We start from the raw sequence: 17,987 nt of genomic DNA, 5'->3' as shown, positions 1-17,987 counted from the left end.
AAAAAAGTAGAAGGCAGCAGCAGTTAAGAAAAACTCAAGCATTTAAAATCATCCAAATGCCTTCTACAGCCACAGGGCCTGTTTCTGCATGGGAATCCCAAAGTTAGCATGCTGCTTCGTGACTCAGGGTTCACATACTCTGAACACGCGGGTTCCAGACTTTATTTCGTAGAGCTCTATGGCTACATTTGTAAATCAATTTTCATTGTAATCATAATTGGCCACAAAGTAACAACTCATTTACTGGACAGTCTCAATCATGGTATTTTGCATAAGTAGAATTTTAAAAGCCATATGAATCAGATCAGACTTTATCAACTCTTTTTATGGGAGCCCTCATAAAGCCCCATTTTCTTTTCACACTGTCTGATCAGTCACTACCACAATAGACCCAATCAAATACGCAAATAAGGAAATAATGATTGAATTTTACAAGCACGCATGACACATAAATAAACACCACAGGGATCATTTGGAAAACTGTTTCCATTAGAACTTTAACAATTAAAGCCCTACCAAGACTGTATTTTAGTTTTGAAAACTAATTAAAAAATCGGGGTTTTTGAACTTTGGCAATTCAAGTCAACTTGGTAATCATCCTTTCATTTAGGCCAGAACACAGCTGCCACGCACTCTACATTCAGAACAAGAAATTCTCACGTTAAAAAAAACTATCCAAGGGAAACCTGGCAAAAGCTGGTACTTTTGTATAAGTGCCTGCAATTTTAAAATACTTCATCTGCTCGACAGCTTTATAACAGCGCACGCAGCAATATGACCGCGAGCAGCTCCCTGTACAACCCTGCTGCCCGGTGACACCTGTACATCATCTGAAACTGCCTCGCCAAGGACAGCCGTGTCAGAGCACCGCTCCACGTCCTGCGCCAGCACTGGCCTTTACAGCCGCCGCCGAGGCCTGCAGCCGTGCCCGCCGCACGGCGAGACGAGGGGAGCGGGAAGGGCCCGTCGAACCCGCGCGGAGGGACCGTTAGAGAGCGCCCAACCGCCCCGCGCGCGCCGGCGACAGGTGCGCGGTGGGGCAGGAGCGGCCAGGCAGGGCCGCGGCGCGGCCGGCCGTGAGCAAAACGCCAAGCTCAGAGGACGGGGGGAGAAACAGCCACGGGGACGGCGTCGGCCGAGACCTCGGGAAGGGTGGCGGGGCAAAGAGAAGGAAAGGGGAGAGCGGGAACAGGGCGGTTAGTGAAGAAGAGGAGAGAGAGCTCCACAGCTCCTCTCGGGCAAGCCAAGAGGTCAGACCTGAACGTTTAGAGCGAGCCCGCAGCTCCAGCATCTTCCAGCTCACATCAGCCATATGGGCCCCCGCGGGGGCCGCCGCTGCCGCCGCCATCCCGATGAGAACCCGCCGCGCCCGTCACTCCGCTCTGGCCAGGACAGCCGCCCTCGCCTCACAACCGCCACCGCCTCAGCGAGCGAGCTGCGCGGTGATCTCCGGCTCGTTACTCGCGCCGGCCGTAAAGAGACTCTCGCGTACCCTCGCGCAGTTGTCGCAAAGCCGCCGGGTCAGTCCTGGAAGCGAGCCGGCTGTTGTGCTGGGCACACCCCTGCGCTGCCGTAAGTGATGCGAGCGGGGGCGGCCGCGGCCGGGAGCTGGGCTGCGCTGCTGCAGGATGGGGGGCTGCCGCGGTGGGCTCGGGCTGTGCCTGCTGCTGCTGGCCATGGTGGGCCCCGGCGGGGCCCTGCAGAACGTCACCGCCCAGCTCTTCGGGGCGGAGGCCTACGGGACTCTAGCGGCCTTCGGCGACTTCAATTCGGACAAGCAGACGGACCTGTTCGTGCTGCGAGGCGGTGAGCGCGCCAGGGGCGGGAAGGGGCCGCCGTCGTTAGCGGCGTCGGCCGGAGGGTGGGAGCGGAGCCGGCTGGGTAGCTGCGTGCTGTCGCAGGAGTCCCCGAGGGACGCCTTGGGGGTTTCCCCTGCCGGTGCGAGGGGCCGCTGTCACCGCGGTGTGCGCCTGGGTGCGCGTCGGGGCTCGCGGGGTGCGGGGCCGGCGGGCAGGGAGCAGCGCCCGGGGTGGCACCTGCGCCCGCCTCCCAGGTGCCGCTCTGCCCCGGCCCTTCTTGGAGAGCGGCCTCGAAGAGGCACCGGCTGCTGGTTTGGCAGGTGCTTTCTCTGTTCTCGGTGGGTAGGGAAAGACTTTCCTGGTGGGAATTGCCCTGCGAGGAGCAAAGAGTGGGACCCTGTGGCCCCCCCCCAACTGGAGATGGCCTCTGGTTCTGTGACTTACCAGCTGCTTGTTCCTCACCGTGGCTTAGGAAGCACGGTGTTTGGTATTCGGGTCTGTCTGTAGTACTGCTGAGGGCAAGCATAGCGAACAATAAAATTATTTTTGAGACTAAAATGGACGTTTGTTTTGCTGCTGAGATATTTCCTGTATTGAAAATGGTATTTGCAACTTGCACTAATATATGATTTCATACAGGGCAAGAAATATTTTTCTTTAAAGTTGAATTTATGGTTGTGAAATAATCTAAAGACTTTGTCCTACAGAGTGAATGGTCACAAATTGTTTTTTCACTCCTGCTTTCCCAATATTTTGGGAAACTGAGATGAACATTTCACAGTTGTAAAGAGGATAAATGGCATGTTATCCTACCTTGAAGGTTATGTTAAAGTGGAAGGCTAGATAAATTTATTCCATACAGCTGTCATCTGCCATGAGTTTCTGTTTGGGCTTCAGATATGGCGGACCCCAAATCAGAGTTTATTATCAGCGGTCGGTGTTATTTTCAGATGTTAATCTTGGATTGTTTTACTGATTTAAAGCTATGCATTAAGATAATAGATTTATTCTCAAATTCATCTTTTTTATTCCTTCATTCTCAGCAATGTTTCTATAAGTAGCTTTGGTAAAGCATGAGTGAATTTCCCATCTAGTTGAGATATTTAAATGCATAGCTTCTTGAAAATGCTTCACTAGGTCATCTACTGAAAGAATGCCCTCAAAGATTAGATTTTAAATGAATGTCAGTGATAAGAGATTTAATGTTTTGCTTTCTTATCTTTCAGATGAATGCATACAAAAATGTGAACAGTTCAAAGTTTTAGAAATTACACTTATGGCTGCTTCTTCGCTTCTGCACAGCACTACTTGCTATAGTTGCTATCCTACTTCTTACTCTCTGTAAAAATCAGCCAGAAATAACATACTCAAAAATGTTATTTTTCATAATTTAAGTCATGACAAAAAGTAGCTTGAAAAATTTATAGCACACCCTCTAAACAAAAACTAATAGCAAATGCAAAATAGTAGAATTCTAAGTAGTAGAATAAATGGTAGTCAATTCCAAATAGTGCTGAAGAAGTGAGCATTGGAGATAATACTAGAGTTTGAAGAACAGTGATCTGGTAAAGCAGCCCAGTCTTAATAATCCTGACCCTTAATAAGGAATTTGGGATGGTGCCTTGGGCCTTTTGCTGGATTTATATTACTGTTCTGATCTTTACTTATTTGAATGAGACTTATGTTTTATATGCTTAGATACATGAAAAAAAAAATCAGTTTGTATTCAGAGCGCTGTAAGAGAGAGCAAAGCAGCTAAACCTAAGAGGTACCTTAGATCCAAAAGTATCTTGTTGCAAGAACAATTCAAAATTACCAGTGGATGCTGGGTTTAGTCAACTTCCGACACTAAAATATAGGAATAAATAGGATTGTGTGTACACTTACCTGTTTTGTAAGTGTCTGCGCGAAGCAGGGATAAGTGGGGAAGCTCATGCTGTTTGCCCATTTAACCTACCTCCTTCTAGTTGTGTTTGATGCTGCTTCTAGTGGTACAGGGCAGTGAGTAATCATTCCCCTATCCACCTTCTACATTTCACTGGGAAATTTTTGAGAACTTCTGTGGTATCCTCACTTAGGTGTTCAGACTGAAGACTTCTAATCTATGTAATTGTTGTTTGCAAGGAAACTGTTCCTTTTTTTCACCCTCCTATGTACTTTTTGCCTTTCTTCTGTATTCTTTTTGAGATGAGAGGACAAGAACTGCAAACAGCATCTAGGACCTGTGCACTGTGGATTGATGTAGTGGCATAGTGATTTTTGTTTTCTGTTCATCTAATAATTTCCAGGCATCAGTTTGTTTTCACTATTGATGAGCACTGAGCTGAAATTTCATGAATCTATCTTTAGTGACCATAAAATCTCATTTCTGAGTGGTATAATTGACTTGGAGCCTGGTATGTGTAAAAACACATTTGCTTCATCATCATTACTTTACCACATAGATGATAAAAAGGCAGGTGAAAGTCTATAGTGTGAAATCAGAATTGCAAGTTTTAGCAGTCAACCCACAGCTTTATTATCAAAAGCTTAAGCAGCCAGCAGGCTTCTTCACCTTACTGTGTGCCAATTTTTTCAATCATCTGTGAATGTGTAGTGCAACCCAGGCTTTATTAGCTTGCCAGATGGGACTGCACTAGTTGCCCCTATCCATTTTCAAAGGGTTTGTTTTCATTTACTCATTTGCTGGCATATTCTCCTTGGCAAACATGTTTATGGCGATTATCTTTTCATAGCCAGGAAGCTTGTATTCAGCTATTTCACAGCTGTGAACTTTGCCACAGAATGATGCTCTTGAAATACACTATGGTAGCTTGAGTCTGGATCTGTAGAATTGTTTTTGATTAGGTAACCTAGTTCTTGCAGTTTGGGATGCTATAGGTGAGTTTCTTGGAGAATGCAGAAAACAAACATAATAAAGGATAAGTAATTTTTTTTTCTCTAGCTGTGAACTGTTAATTTACTTGTGGAAGTGAGTGAGTATGTATTGTGGTTTACTGACTGAAAATACATTTCATCATTCAGGTTAAATTTTTTTTTTCTTCCCTAAATTTCTATTATTTTTGCAACATAAAATAAGGGCTTCTATTTAGGTCTTCCTGAAGTAATTACATGATAGTGGCTTGTGTTATTGCCTCTAAATAAGGAAATGCTGTGGGTAACCAGGTTACTTCTATGAGTTTCATTTAAAGTATTTTTGTCTCTCAACTTGGGAAAGCAGTATCAGATCCTGCTAGGTCAGAGATGGTATTAAAAGAATTCATTTGAGTTAGCTTTTAAGCTTTAATTAGTTGTATGGAACTGATGCCTACCACTTTTCCACATGTAATGTTTCTTAACTCGTTACAGGAAGTTTTCTTTTAAATGATATATAGGTATTGGAGAAGTGCTCCTTTGGCTTCCTTTTGAATGAGGAGGAAGTAGTTGTATGGGAAGTCTTACAAAGTTTTTGCTACTGTGGGGAATGACTATTTCTGGCATAAATTTTTAAATTTTTTTTTATATATAAAACATTTACAGTCCTCCTCTATTATACATGATCTAACTTGCTTTTGCAGGAAATGAGCTGATTATCTTTTTGGCTGACCAAAAGGAACCCTACTTTAAGCCCCGTGTGAAGTTACCAATGAAGTAAGTATAGATATTCAATGGTGAAACAATGTAAGCGGCCGTTTTTCTTGAAAGTGCATCTCGGCAGTCAGTGGGAACATGACTAGAGCTGTCTGTGCTGTTACCTGTTTGACTATGTTCAACTTGCCCTTAGAGCTCCAGTTCTTTGACCAGTTGCCCAATTAATTTCCTGATACATTTTTGGTTTGATTTGTTTGGATTTTGTAAGTCAGATGACGGAATTTGGGGAGATGAGTTTTGTCATTCATACTGTTAACTAATAGGTGTGACTTACACGCCACACCACAATCCCCTTTATGAAATTTCTATTCTTTGGTTTTTGTCCTCGAATTAGTGTTAAAAATACCCATATCTTGGAATATTTTTGCAGATGACTTGTTTTTTCTGGACTTTATCTCCTAGTAAAGCGAAGTATCATCCATATCATAGGTTACATCTTTTTGGCAGGTAGTATTAGTCTCTGTCCCAAGACATGTTTTCAGGGAAATTCTTCTAGTTGCTGTAGTTAGTAATGGAATTCAGCCAATATCATCAGCTTTGTTTAGAAAGGGATATGGAGAATGGTGTTCTGGTATTTCTGTGCAGAGATCTGTTCCTTCCTAAAGTTTAAATGTGGCTTTTAAAAATGGTATCAACTTTTAATAAATGTAAAACAAGCTGTGTGTTCATGTACATATATAGGTATAGTTTTAACCATAATAGTATTACAGGATATGTTATGGCTTATGAATAATGCTTACTAATAGTGTTATGTCTATTAAAAGTTCAATTGCTCTTGTAGCTCAGCTTCATCTTTTATTGTTCTATATGTTTGTATGTTTCTTTATTTCCTTCTATTTTGGAAGGAGCTAATTTCTTTAGTGCGTTAGAAATTATCTGCTTTTAATTCTTAACAGGATGATGCATGTTTGTGTGTGTAAAGCAAAGTCTCTGAGTAGGTAACCAAGAAAAAAAAGAACAAACGAATGTAGGGAGGAGTGGTAAGACATGGCAGAAGATGGAAGGAGATGACGCTGTCTTTAAAAAGCTTTAGCTGTCTGTCGAACTCCTGCTGCTTGAACTATTTCTGTTGCTTTGTGGTCTTGCCCTTGGAGTGCAACCCAAAGATCCTGCTCTCTGAAACACATTTTTTTTGAGGACTGGTTCTACAACAAATGAAGGGATTTAATGAAGTCTAGATAGCATTGCCTGTTATCTGAAGTTTAGAGTTGAAAATGTCATCCTTCCTTGGAGGAAGAGAGGCTGCAGAATGCTTGATTTAATGTTACTTTTGCAATAGATAAGGACTTTAAAAAAAGCCAGGTTGTCGAAGGAAAATATTGCTTTGGACCAACTAATAATAACTGGGATGAAAAGGCAAGCCTTTGAACACACAAGTACTTTCAATTTTCTTGCAGACGTTTGTACAATTATTTGCATGCGGCATTTCATGTTCGTTTTTATAATTCTAGAGCTCTCAGTGTTACCATAACCAGTGTAGTGCCCGGAGATTATGATGGTGATTCACAAATGGATGTCCTCCTGACTACCCGGGCACAAAATCATGGCAGAGATGAACTTTCAGTGTTTATTTTCTGGGGGCACAACCAAACATTAGGTGAGTTGCTGAGACTGCTTCTTAATAAGATTGTTAGGCTTTTTAATAATTCAGAGTATTATCAGAAAGTTATAACTCATTGTACAGTGTAGTGATTGTTTTTTACAACTGAAATAGGGATTAGCAGCTATTCAGCTTCATGCCCATATACTATCCTGCTGTTAAACTGTATTCAATAATGAATGAAAGAGAACAAAGGTAAAACTCTTGCTTTGTATCATGCAAAAGACGTAACAAAACAGTATTAGTTTGACAGTAACCTACTAACTAAAGATCTACTTCTCATGGCTTCTCCATTATGCATGTTGGCTTCACAAAGATTACCTCAAAAGATTTATCTTGAATTTAAAATGTACTGAGCACTTGGTATAAAGTTTAGTGCATATGCTTTCAAAATACCATGCCTAAACTTACCAATATAAGTAATAGAACACTCTTATTTCTGTTAAACCAAATTCTTTGGGAGAGAGGTTTCTAGAGTCTCTATCACTGGAAGTTTTCAAGAATCTTTTAGCAGTGTTCTAGGTATAGCTGATTCTATCTTAGGGTAGAGTCATGGACTATGTGAACTCTTGAAGTCTCTTGCGTTTTCTGTTGACTCTGCTGGGAAAGGGTTTTGGGAAGAGTTTAGGGTTTGAAGAAGGACAGAAAAGCAAAAGAAGATACTCTTAACTTTAGAAAAAAACTGAAGAATAATTGCTATTAAAAACAACTGTGTTATAAAATAGTTACAGCTGAGGGAAGTGATGGCCTTAGATACCATTGCTTCTGGCTTTAATCAGAGGTGAAACAAGCAACCTGGGAAGGTGCCCTGGATCAAGTATTAAGAGGAGGAATCTGTAGTATTGGGAAGAATGTGAAGGATTTGGATTAATTTATGCTGTCTTGTTTCTGAATAAACAAATATTGGAAGAGGCACAAATGAGCCTGTGAGGCTTAGAAAAGAGTCAGAGGTTAAAAATTCAGGCAATGGTTGGTATGTAGCAAGGCTACTGGGAAGGTATGTGGTGCCTACTTGGGTAATGGAAGGGTGACAAGTCTGTAGGAGGGTACTGTCATATAAAATGTGGGAACTGGAAAGACGACAAACATTGTGGAGAGATGAAGGAAATGGGGATGATGTGGCAAGGAGCTTGGATGACATGTGAAGTCTGAGAAGTGATAATCTGATTAGGACTTAAAATCCTCACTTCCCATTTAAGCAGCGTACCTCTAATCTTTATTTCAAACACTCAGTGTATATGATTAAGAATGTTTGGGTTTTTACAGTGCCACAACATTAAACAGAGTTCTTCTGTACAATGTTAAATTTTTAGATTGTCTTCATCCCAACTATTTCAGATTTTGTGTGTCTCTGTGATTGCAATCATACTTAGAAATAGGTTTCATTAAGATCTATTTAGAATAATTTGTTGAAGAGCTTAGTGGAGAGAGAAGCAGCTTCGGCATTTTAACTGTAACTCCACTTTCCTGCATAATTGCAGGAAGCCATTTAGTTGTTTATGCTCAGTGGTGGCTGATTTTTATTTTTTTATCATAAAATTGGTGGTTGTAAATTAATAGAAGAATTATGTCTAAGTTTAAAATGTAAATGTCATAACATATTGGTAAGTGAATCAAATGAATATTTTCTGTTTTCAGATCTTAACCATAAAACTATGTTAAATAAGACTTTCCATGATGAGCCTCTAGTAATGGAGTAAGTATGACCTACTTTTTTAGAAAACAACATTTCTAATGGTGACTAAGAGCAGCTTAAATATATTTTAAAGCTAAAATTTGAAACGTGCTCTTTATAAGAATAGCATAGTTTGTGTAACGTCAACTGGTCTAACGACAAAACATAAGTCATCTTTACAAAGCGTATATTATATCATCCTGGCAACAGTAACAAATAAGCTTTTATTTTTTTAAATTTCAGTATTTTATAGAGAAAGAGAGCCTTTTTTTTTTTTTTTTTTTTTTTGTGAACTTTGTAAAACAAAAACCTTACCGGCTTATCAGACTGAGCAAATATCCCTTTCATGGTGCACTTCTCTCTGTGTAAAATGTTGAACAAAAGAGAGGGGGGAAATATAGCTGGAAAATTAAACGCATGGCATAGAAAGAAGCATACTACTAACTACTTGGACAAGAGCCAAAAGTTAGAAAAGACTACACAGCTGAAAATGGTTCATTGCTCAATGGGAGAAAGCTAACCAAACACAGATTAACTTAAGCATAGTTAATTTTTACACCTATAATGACTAAGGTGATACTAAAATTATTTTGCATTTTCAGCTTTAATGGAGACTTGATACCTGACGTCTTTGGTGTCACAAGTGATTCAAGTAAGCCACAGATATTGATAGGCGGGTAAGCTAAGGATTTGTTTATTAGCATGAATTTCAATAACATATACATTGTGCATCTACTTTTGTTCTTATTAAAGAGGCATAAGACTCATATTTAACTGGAACTGTGTGAACATATGCATCTTCTCTGATTTCCATGTTTATCTTTAAACATTCTATGGCACTCTGCATCTAATTTCTAATGTTGCTTTGTAGGGGAAGCAGACATCCCATGAGAGCTGAGAAAACAAAAAACCTGTTATTTGACATGAGAAATAGGATAATTGTTTCTTGGAACAATTATAGTCTCCTTTGTTTAGTGCACTTTGATATTTATTATTATCTATATTAAAGAATTCTCTGCTGTACAAAAGTACAAACCAACGTTTTTAAGTAGCGTCTGTAGAATTTAAGCTGCATTTAGTCTAATAGATGAAGTTACAGGTTGTTGATGCAAGAAGTACTGGAATACATCTTATAAGGGATGGCAAGAGGAAAATGTGCAAGAGTTTGGGGTAAACTTAAAAACAAAATTCAGGTCTCATTTATCTACAGAACTAATTGGGAAGGTTAGACAACATGGGAAATCAAAAGCAAAGTGTAAAGGTATTAAGCTACATATTTGTGTTGGGTTTGCGTGGCAAGGTTTTGGTAGTGGGGGGGCTACAGGGGTGGCTTCTGTGAGAAGCTGCTAGAAGCTCCCCCTGTGTCTGATAGAGCCAATGCCAGCCGGCTCCAAGACGGACCCGCTGCTGGCCAAGGCCAAGCCAATCAGCCCCTCTGTGATAACATATTTAAGAAGGAAAAAAACACTTAGAGAGAGAGCTTTTGCAGCCAGAGAGAGGAGTGAGAAGATGTAAGAAACTCTGCAGACACCAAGGTCAGTGCAGAAGGAGGGGGAGGAGGTGCTCCAGGTGCCAGAGCAGAGATCCCCCTGCAGCCCCAGGTGAAGGCCATGGTGAAGCAGGCTGTCCCCTTGCAGCCCATGGAGGAAGGATGAGGGGGTGTAGAGATTCCACCTGCAGCCTGTGGAGGACCCCACACCACAGCAGGTGGAGGCACCTGAAGGAGGCTGTGGCCCCGTGGGAAGCCCATGCTGGAGCAAGCTCCTGGCAGGACCTGTGGATCCGTGGAGAGAGGAGCCCACACTGGAGCAGGTTTGCTGGCAGGACTTGTGACCCCATGGGGGACCCACTCTGGAGCAGTCTGCTCCCGAAGGTCTGCACCCCATGGGAGAGACTCCTGTTGGAGCAGTTTGTGAAGGACTGTCTCCTGTGAGGGGGACACTCCATGTTGGAGCAGGGAAATGATGAGAGGAGTCCTCCCCCTGAGGATGAAGAAGCGGCAGAAACACCGTGTGATGAACTGACCGTAACCCCCATTCCCCGTCCCCCTGTGCTGCTGAGGGCGGGGGGTGGAGGTTGAAGCCGGGAGTGAAGTTGAGCCTGGGAAGATGGGAGGGGTGGGGGGAGGTGTTTTAAGAGTTGATTTTATTTCTCACTCCTCTACTCTGTTTTCCTTGGTAATAAATTAGATGAATTCCCTCTCTAAGTTCGGTCTGTTTTGCTCGCGACAACAATTAGTGAGTGATCTCTCCCTGTCCTTATCTCGACCCACAAGCTTTTCGTTATGCCTTTTCTCCCCTGTCTGGTGAATGAGGGGAGTGAGAGAGCAGCTCTGGTGGGCACCTGGCCCCCAGCCAGGGTCAACCCACCACAATATTAAGGAAAATATTTGGTATGCTTATTGGGGGAAGAGATTTATAAAGAGACAAAAGGCAGAGGCAGCTTGAAGCAGCAATATAAGTGTGCATGCAAATGATGTTCTCTGTATCACATCTTTTGTGTTAAGGAGTGGCTAAGGCCACTCCAGCAAATAGAAGTTGACTAAAGTCTTATGAGATGAGATTGCAGTAAAGGGGACAGAGTTTCATTATTAAAGTTTCTGCTAGCCCCGGAATTTCTAGAATGGGACTAGCTGGCAAATAGTGAGATAAAAATGATTATTTTAATGGTGTATTTAAATGGTTAATAAGGACTATGCAAAGGATTGTTTTTGTTTAACTGTTCTGAGTATGAATGCTGACATCAAAGTGTAACAAAAGAATGGATCTCTACTGACTCAGAAGAACCAGTCTCTAAACAAAAAATTTAAAAGAAGCAATGTCTCTAATATTGGGCAAGATGCCAAAGAACTTTAAATCTGTCTTTTGAAAATAAGTTGTAAGTTATTTGTTAAAAACACTACTGGATCCTAGACAAGGACAGTTCATGTTCTATTCAGTTTTCCTGATGCTGCTTTTGAAAATTGTAATCCGATAAAGAAAAAGAAAGCTTTGGCTTTTAAGAGCTATTAGGATTGTGTATTCAAGGACACAAACTGGTGTGACTCTGAGTTAGTAAAAGTTTCATTGTTGAAAAGGATGGCTTCTTTTTTTTAAAGACTAAAAATACGAGTCTGTACATCTTTTCCTGTGCCTTTTGCTGAGCATACATTCAGTCTTTAACTTTTGTAAGGAAGAACTTCATTGATAGTGTTGTGGGTTTGGGCATTCCTTGAAAAAGAAAGAAGCCTCAAGAGAAGGATACTTGAATTAAATTCTTTCCCTGATTTAGAGATTTTTCTCTCAATTGTCAAAGAACATGCTCAAAAGATAGCAGAAATTATTTTTAGGATGTGAGTTGGATTATAAGTGTCAAAAATAAATAGATTGTTCTTGGCTTTCTGATGATATGAAAACCGCTGTTGACATTTTCTTTTTGAACTGTCTTCTTTTGGTTGATAATTAATAATTTCCAATGAATAATTGGAAAAATTAGGAACTGGGCTTGTTTTCCTAGAGGACTGGACCTTTACATCAGTGTTTTGAAGAAGTTTGCATCTTCTAACTTGCTATTTTGCAGCTTTTAAGTGGAACTTGATAGGATTGTCTTGAATGTTATTTAGTAATGTTAACAGAGAAACTTGCAGCTCTGTGTTTCAGGAGAAATCCAGGTGTTGGTGTCACAGCTGTTGTAGGTTTATTATTAATACTTAAGTTTATTTTAAAAGAAAGTGTGTTAGGAAGTCTTTGCAGTCCTATGTGTCTGTCTTTAGCTGTTGTTTCAAAAGAGGTGCGTTACTGCTGAAGAAGTCAATGAGATGATTACTCTGTCTCTATGGCAACAGTATATCAGCTTTCTATCTGCATCTCCATGGCCCTTAAGAAATGTTTAAATAAGGCTTTGCCCCCACACCCCATCAGTGATTTTAACAAATCTATACCTTTTTTTCCTAACTGGCTATTTTCCTTAGAGATCATTCAGAAATGATGCAGGGTAAATAACATGTGCAACTGGAAACTATACCCTTCTTGGCAATATGTTTTTGGTCATTAATCTCAACTTGAATTTTATCACCATTACTTTTATTTAAATTGATGGCTTATGGAACAGAGATTTCAAAATCACAAAAGTGTTTCTGAACACCTTGCAATGATTATAAATTGAAAAACATTATGAGCTTTTGAAGATATGGAAAAATGGGAGAGATTTGTTTGATTTTAAGATTGATTCATTTTAACATTTCTAAGACTTAGTTGTGATCTCTGGGAAGTAATCAGAAGCTTAGTTTTTGTCTTACCATAAAATGAGTCACAGAAGATAAGGACTTAAGTGATATGTATGTAATGTCACTGGAATAAACCAAGTCATTCCAGACAGCAGTAATTTTACTGTCCTGCTATTGTGTAGTGCCTATTGAGATTTTTCTGAGTGTGTTTAGCCAAGGGTTCTGAAGCTAGCATATTTGATGATTCAACAGCTATGACTTCTGAAGGTTTTGTTATGTTTCAATGCGCTGCTAATAGGGAGGTTTGCTGGAAGTTCAGTAATTTTTAGAACAGAAACCAGCAGGGCATGTATGTTTATAAATAAATAAAAGTATCATCTGCTTGGGAAATGACATAATTAGCTTGTACTCCATCGTAATGTGACAGTTTAATTCTTGTGTTGATTTTTAAGTGACTGAAAATAAAATCCATTTACATGCAGCAAGCATGAGCTGCTCTAACAGCATGAGATTATGTCCATTTTTGCTCATCTTCATTAATCCTACAGTAGATTTCAAAAGTACTGATCGTAAAACTACTTGAGGAAATGGGAGGACGGTGATCAGTGTCTCAAGATTTACAGTTGAAGTCTAGGCACTAAATTTCACTTTGCGGGCAGTGATAACTTTTCTGTGTACAAAACAAGTTGCATTAGAAAGTTAAAAATCTAAGTGAAGCCCCCGTGCTATGAATCATCCTTCGCAGAACCTTTAAAACAATAGCTCTAGTTATTTAGTATATTATAAGTTATGTAGTAATTTTAGCTTCTCATTAGGAGAACATGCTTTCTGTTCAATTTTATTTAATTTCACAAATTTTTTTAAAACATATTATCATGATTAACAGAAATGTATTGCTTTTTGTTCTTGTCTGTAGGAACTTATCATGGCATGCTGCATTGGAAACTCAAAGTAAAATGTATATACCCCACTCTCATGCGTTTATAGATTTAAATAATGACTTCACTGCTGGTAAGTCATCAAAGTGTTAAATGCCTTCCTAAAATATTTATCACTAAGTATACAATGTAATGTATTGCAATTTCCTTCTAATATTTTAGTGAATTTCATTGATGTTTGTAAAGAGCTGGTTCTGGAATGTTGTATTCAGTAATTATGAGTTGGCTACTTCTGATTTTTTTTTAATTATTTTATTTTAATATCTCCAATTTGAAGATTCTGGGGTTTTAAAAAATAACTGCCAAAAGTAATAACCTAATAATGTTTTCTACTTGTTGATAATTTAATCAGAACTAATGCTTATTCTGAATAATTTTGCATTCACCATTAAAGCATCGTTTCCTGTTCTTCGTGATGCTGTACTCTAGTATTCAGTTTGCAACAGAATCAGGAGGAGGGCTGCATTTTCTTCATCTTGAGTCTGAAAATAGTTTTATAGTTCATTCAGAAGAATGTTTTCGAGACTGGACTTATAATTTGTTTCTTGAAGATTTCAATATGACTTCATTGTTTTGTTCTAGTTAATTCTGTCACTGATTGAGAAAATAGCATGTGAGACTTTATTTTTCTATTACTGTATGAGCAATCCTATAACCTATTTATAATTCAGTGTTCACAAACGAGTACTGGAGTCAACTTTTCTTATGGTAGCTAACTGTATTTTTCCTTTGGTGGTTGTGACTTTGTTTTGGTTGGGGTGTTTTTTGTGAAATACACAACGCAATTTAGCCTTTGATTTACCATGATGAATCTATCTATCACTTACATACCTGGTTCGTATGTTCAAGCACATTTAGATATTGTGCTAAACTTAATTTCTTCACACGCTAAATGAATTCTGAAACGCTTTATCTTCTGCTAGATATGCGATGTACATCACTTTATATGATAATGGTAATTTTGGAAAGAGAGCTTTTTTTTTCTCCCCCTATTTAATAGCATGGCAATAAGAGAGGAAAGAGTCCATAAATTTAATTAAGATGCTTAGAAATGTTGGGGATTAAGTTAATTGCTTTCGCATGTAGTCAAATCTTAATGTTCAGTTCTGGCACATTGCTGCATGAAGCTGTCAAATGGAAATTCCAACTGGAAAATTAAATATATGGTTGCTTACCATAATCAGTGTCATGTAATAACCAATTCTAACACAGTTCTATAAATCCTTTGGAATTTTGTTTTAGTTGCATGGGCAGCATAGATGAGCATTCCAGGTAGCATTGTAAGATTAATATATTGAAACTCACGGGTAGGTAAAGGTAGGAAGACTAAGTTGCTTATGTAGATCAATCACAGACTGATCAATTTTTGCAGGAGTGCACAAAGGTTCTTATGACAGCTAACAGCCTGAAGAATGTCTAGAGAGTTCCAGGAGGTGCTAGTGATATATGGTAGTTACTCTATTAAATAGAAGTGGAAGCCAGGATCTTTGTGTGGGGAGTGCTGGGAGCTTTTATAGATTTACATCTATATTCATATCTCAAGATGTGAATAGAGGCTTCTGTGAAGCACTCCCCATAGAAAGATCCTGACTTTTATTTCTTGTAACAGCAAGGATATAACATCTCAGGCTGAAATATGTGTTACGTTACAGCAACCTGAGGAAAATTTCAAGGAAAATAATTCATTCTGAGAAGAAAACTGGTGAAAATATTACTATAGAATGATTTTCTTTAAAATAATTTTTTGCTTCTAAGATGGGAATGGTAAATTGTTTTTTTGCTGACCCTATGAAAATTGGACCAACTGTGAACAAGGCCTGTGTTGCTGAAAAATAATACCTTCTTGGTGATATCTGATATTTCACGACTGACGTGTTATTCCAAGACTGCCTGCTGCCAAAATGAAAAGTCACCAGTCATCTGGTCCTGTCTGCATATTTATCACAGTTCCCTCACATAAGCCACAGTAACTGCTCAGGAACTGGGGCTGGGGGGGGGGGAACACAGTTCATTTTCAGTTGCGTTACTAAGCTGATGCAACTCGCCACGCAGCTTCAGGATTGCTGGAGCCAATGTAAGCACAGAGAGAAGGTTGACTCCTCTCTTAGTAGCAGCAGTTGTAGCCTGCCTTTAACCAAGCGTGAAATTGCACCTTGAGTCTCATTTTGCCTCTTCCAAAAAACACCTTTAGTGTTCTCACCATGTCACCTTTAATTTCTGTTAGTCTGTACAGAGTTGGGCAAGTGACTCGTAGAAGTAATCACGAAAGTAGTCAACTGATATAAACTTTTTTAAAAGGGCAAAACAAAACCCCAACTTGTATGTAACTGTCTATACAGTACTGATCATACTGTAATTCTAAATGCACTCTGCCAAACAGGGCCAAAATAAGGTGCTGATATTACTGCAGTGAGCCCACAACTAGTCCTGCGTGTCACTCTGTGCAGTCTGCATAGACTTTGCGGAAGACAGCTAACGCTTCTCCTGTTTGCTTAGCTCTGTTCCTTGCTAGCAGAGCTGGGGCAGCACAACCTTCCTACACCAGCAGAGAGAGAAGTGTGATTCATATTTCTCAGTGGAGTCTATTACTTACTGGTTGGTTCAGGTAGAGCTCGTGGAGAGGAGAGGATTCTTGTGACTCGGTATTCACCCCCACTACCATTTCTGAGTTGGAACAAAGCCTCATTAAGAATAGGTCCTCTCAGGCAATTTACTTACAGGCAATGCTGCTAGTCATGAGTATGAAGATACACCTAAAATTGATGCACTGATTTTTGTTTACAAATAAAAAACAAACCTCCAGAATATGCCATCTTTACTTGTTGTTTTTTGAGGGTTTTTAAAGAACTTTTTCTAATATTCTGCAATGTTTTGGGGCTCTTTGTATTCTGTAACAGATGCAGCCAATTCCATGATTTTTAGCTGGGCTATTTTTGGCAACTCTATCATTATAAACAGCTTAGGAGATTTAAAGTGTGCTTGACATAAAAAAAAAAATCCTCTCTGGGCTGAGAATCTTTTTGCTAGTTTATTGCCTAACCCGTTTTCAACCTGCTGATACTAAACCCTCAAAACAGAGCTTGTAATTGGCACATTTTTCCTGCTCTGGGTAAAATAAAGTTGAATTGTTATGGTTTCATTATATGAGAACATGTTCATAAAGATGTTTTTAATCCCTAACACTACTTCATGAAAGGCTAACTGTGTAAGGATTTTATAATCCACAAATCCACTACCCAGAACAAAGATAATACTAATCTTTCTTGGTGAGATATAAACTAGGCTCTTTCAGATAGTAATGCTCCTGCTGTTTTTGAATAAAGCATCCTCATGTAGAAATTTTGGCTTCTTATAATTTTTAATTCAGTAAGTACTCTTTATTTAGGCCAGGAATTTTATATAATCCATGAAAAAATATTGCAGTACAAAACTTTTACCAAAGGGTCTATGTATGCTTTACAGGTAAAGTAAATACAAAATGTGCAAATGTCTTCTGCGTGTGTATTAAGTGCGTGTTGCTCCAGGGAGGAGTATCTAGTTCACAGAGTGGCTGAGATTAGAAGGGATGTCTGGAAATGGTCTAGTCAACCTACCTACCATCAATGTCACTGTTCGTACATGCACTGAGATAGACTGAAAGATGAGGAGAAAACGTGGTGACCGTTGTTAGAATAGGCCTACTGGGTGTTTAGTAATATTACTCACACTTGTGTGAGTTCTTTTTAACAGCTAGCTTAAGAAAATAATCTGAAAGCTCATAATAACAGGCTTGTCTGAACAGATTAACATCAGGTGTATTTTATAGAGCATTGGCAGTCCAGGTGAGCATTTCCAAAGCAGGTCCCTCAAGTCAGAAGCCTGCCTTAAAAACGTCATATACTCAAACTCAAAAATTTACGTCAACATTACTTAACGAAAAAAGTATTTGTATAGGATTCAACTCTTTTGACTTACAGTGAAGGAGGTAAAAAGTAACTTCTCTTTGCATTAGTCCACTCAATTCAAAGTAAAAAGGAACTTGGTCTTTCTCGGAAATGCGTTTCAGATGTGTTTAGACAAGAGATGGAGAGAATACTGTTTAATTGAGCAAAGACTATTCACAATATGGTCATTATACTGAAGATTTTACAACTGAAATACA

At 39.5% G+C, this 17,987-nt stretch overlaps 2 protein-coding genes across 11 annotated transcripts in view; one reads left to right on the top strand and one right to left on the bottom strand.

The window, feature by feature from the left end:
* The window catches only part of PHKB (phosphorylase kinase regulatory subunit beta), an 83,212-nt gene extending 81,818 nt beyond the window's left edge, over nucleotides 1-1,394 (bottom strand). For 2 of the 10 annotated variants that reach the window (XM_054841038.1, XM_054841042.1), the window contains exon 1: nucleotides 1,258-1,394. Coding sequence is in view for 4 of the 10 variants with exons in the window: in XM_054841037.1 (XP_054697012.1) it covers nucleotides 1,258-1,348 (91 nt within the window). In the remaining 6 variants the exon portion in view is untranslated. The remainder of the gene's footprint in view (nucleotides 1-1,257) is intronic. The other 8 variants (XM_054841037.1, XM_054841036.1, XM_054841040.1 and 5 more) reach the window with 4 other exon arrangements.
* A 218-nt stretch (nucleotides 1,395-1,612) lies between these two features.
* ITFG1 (integrin alpha FG-GAP repeat containing 1) overlaps nucleotides 1,613-17,987 on the top strand; it is an 82,895-nt gene continuing 66,520 nt past the window's right edge. The window contains exons 1-6 of the mRNA XM_054841048.1: nucleotides 1,613-1,806; nucleotides 5,357-5,429; nucleotides 6,881-7,026; nucleotides 8,668-8,725; nucleotides 9,307-9,381; nucleotides 13,825-13,919. Of these exons, the coding sequence (XP_054697023.1) occupies nucleotides 1,629-1,806; nucleotides 5,357-5,429; nucleotides 6,881-7,026; nucleotides 8,668-8,725; nucleotides 9,307-9,381; nucleotides 13,825-13,919 (625 nt within the window). The 5' untranslated portion in view covers nucleotides 1,613-1,628. The remainder of the gene's footprint in view (nucleotides 1,807-5,356; nucleotides 5,430-6,880; nucleotides 7,027-8,667; nucleotides 8,726-9,306; nucleotides 9,382-13,824; nucleotides 13,920-17,987) is intronic.

This window comes from Grus americana, chromosome 13, assembly GCF_028858705.1.
Source record: "Grus americana isolate bGruAme1 chromosome 13, bGruAme1.mat, whole genome shotgun sequence".
NCBI lineage: Eukaryota > Metazoa > Chordata > Aves > Gruiformes > Gruidae > Grus > Grus americana.
This window is presented reverse-complemented; position numbering and strand designations above follow the sequence as displayed.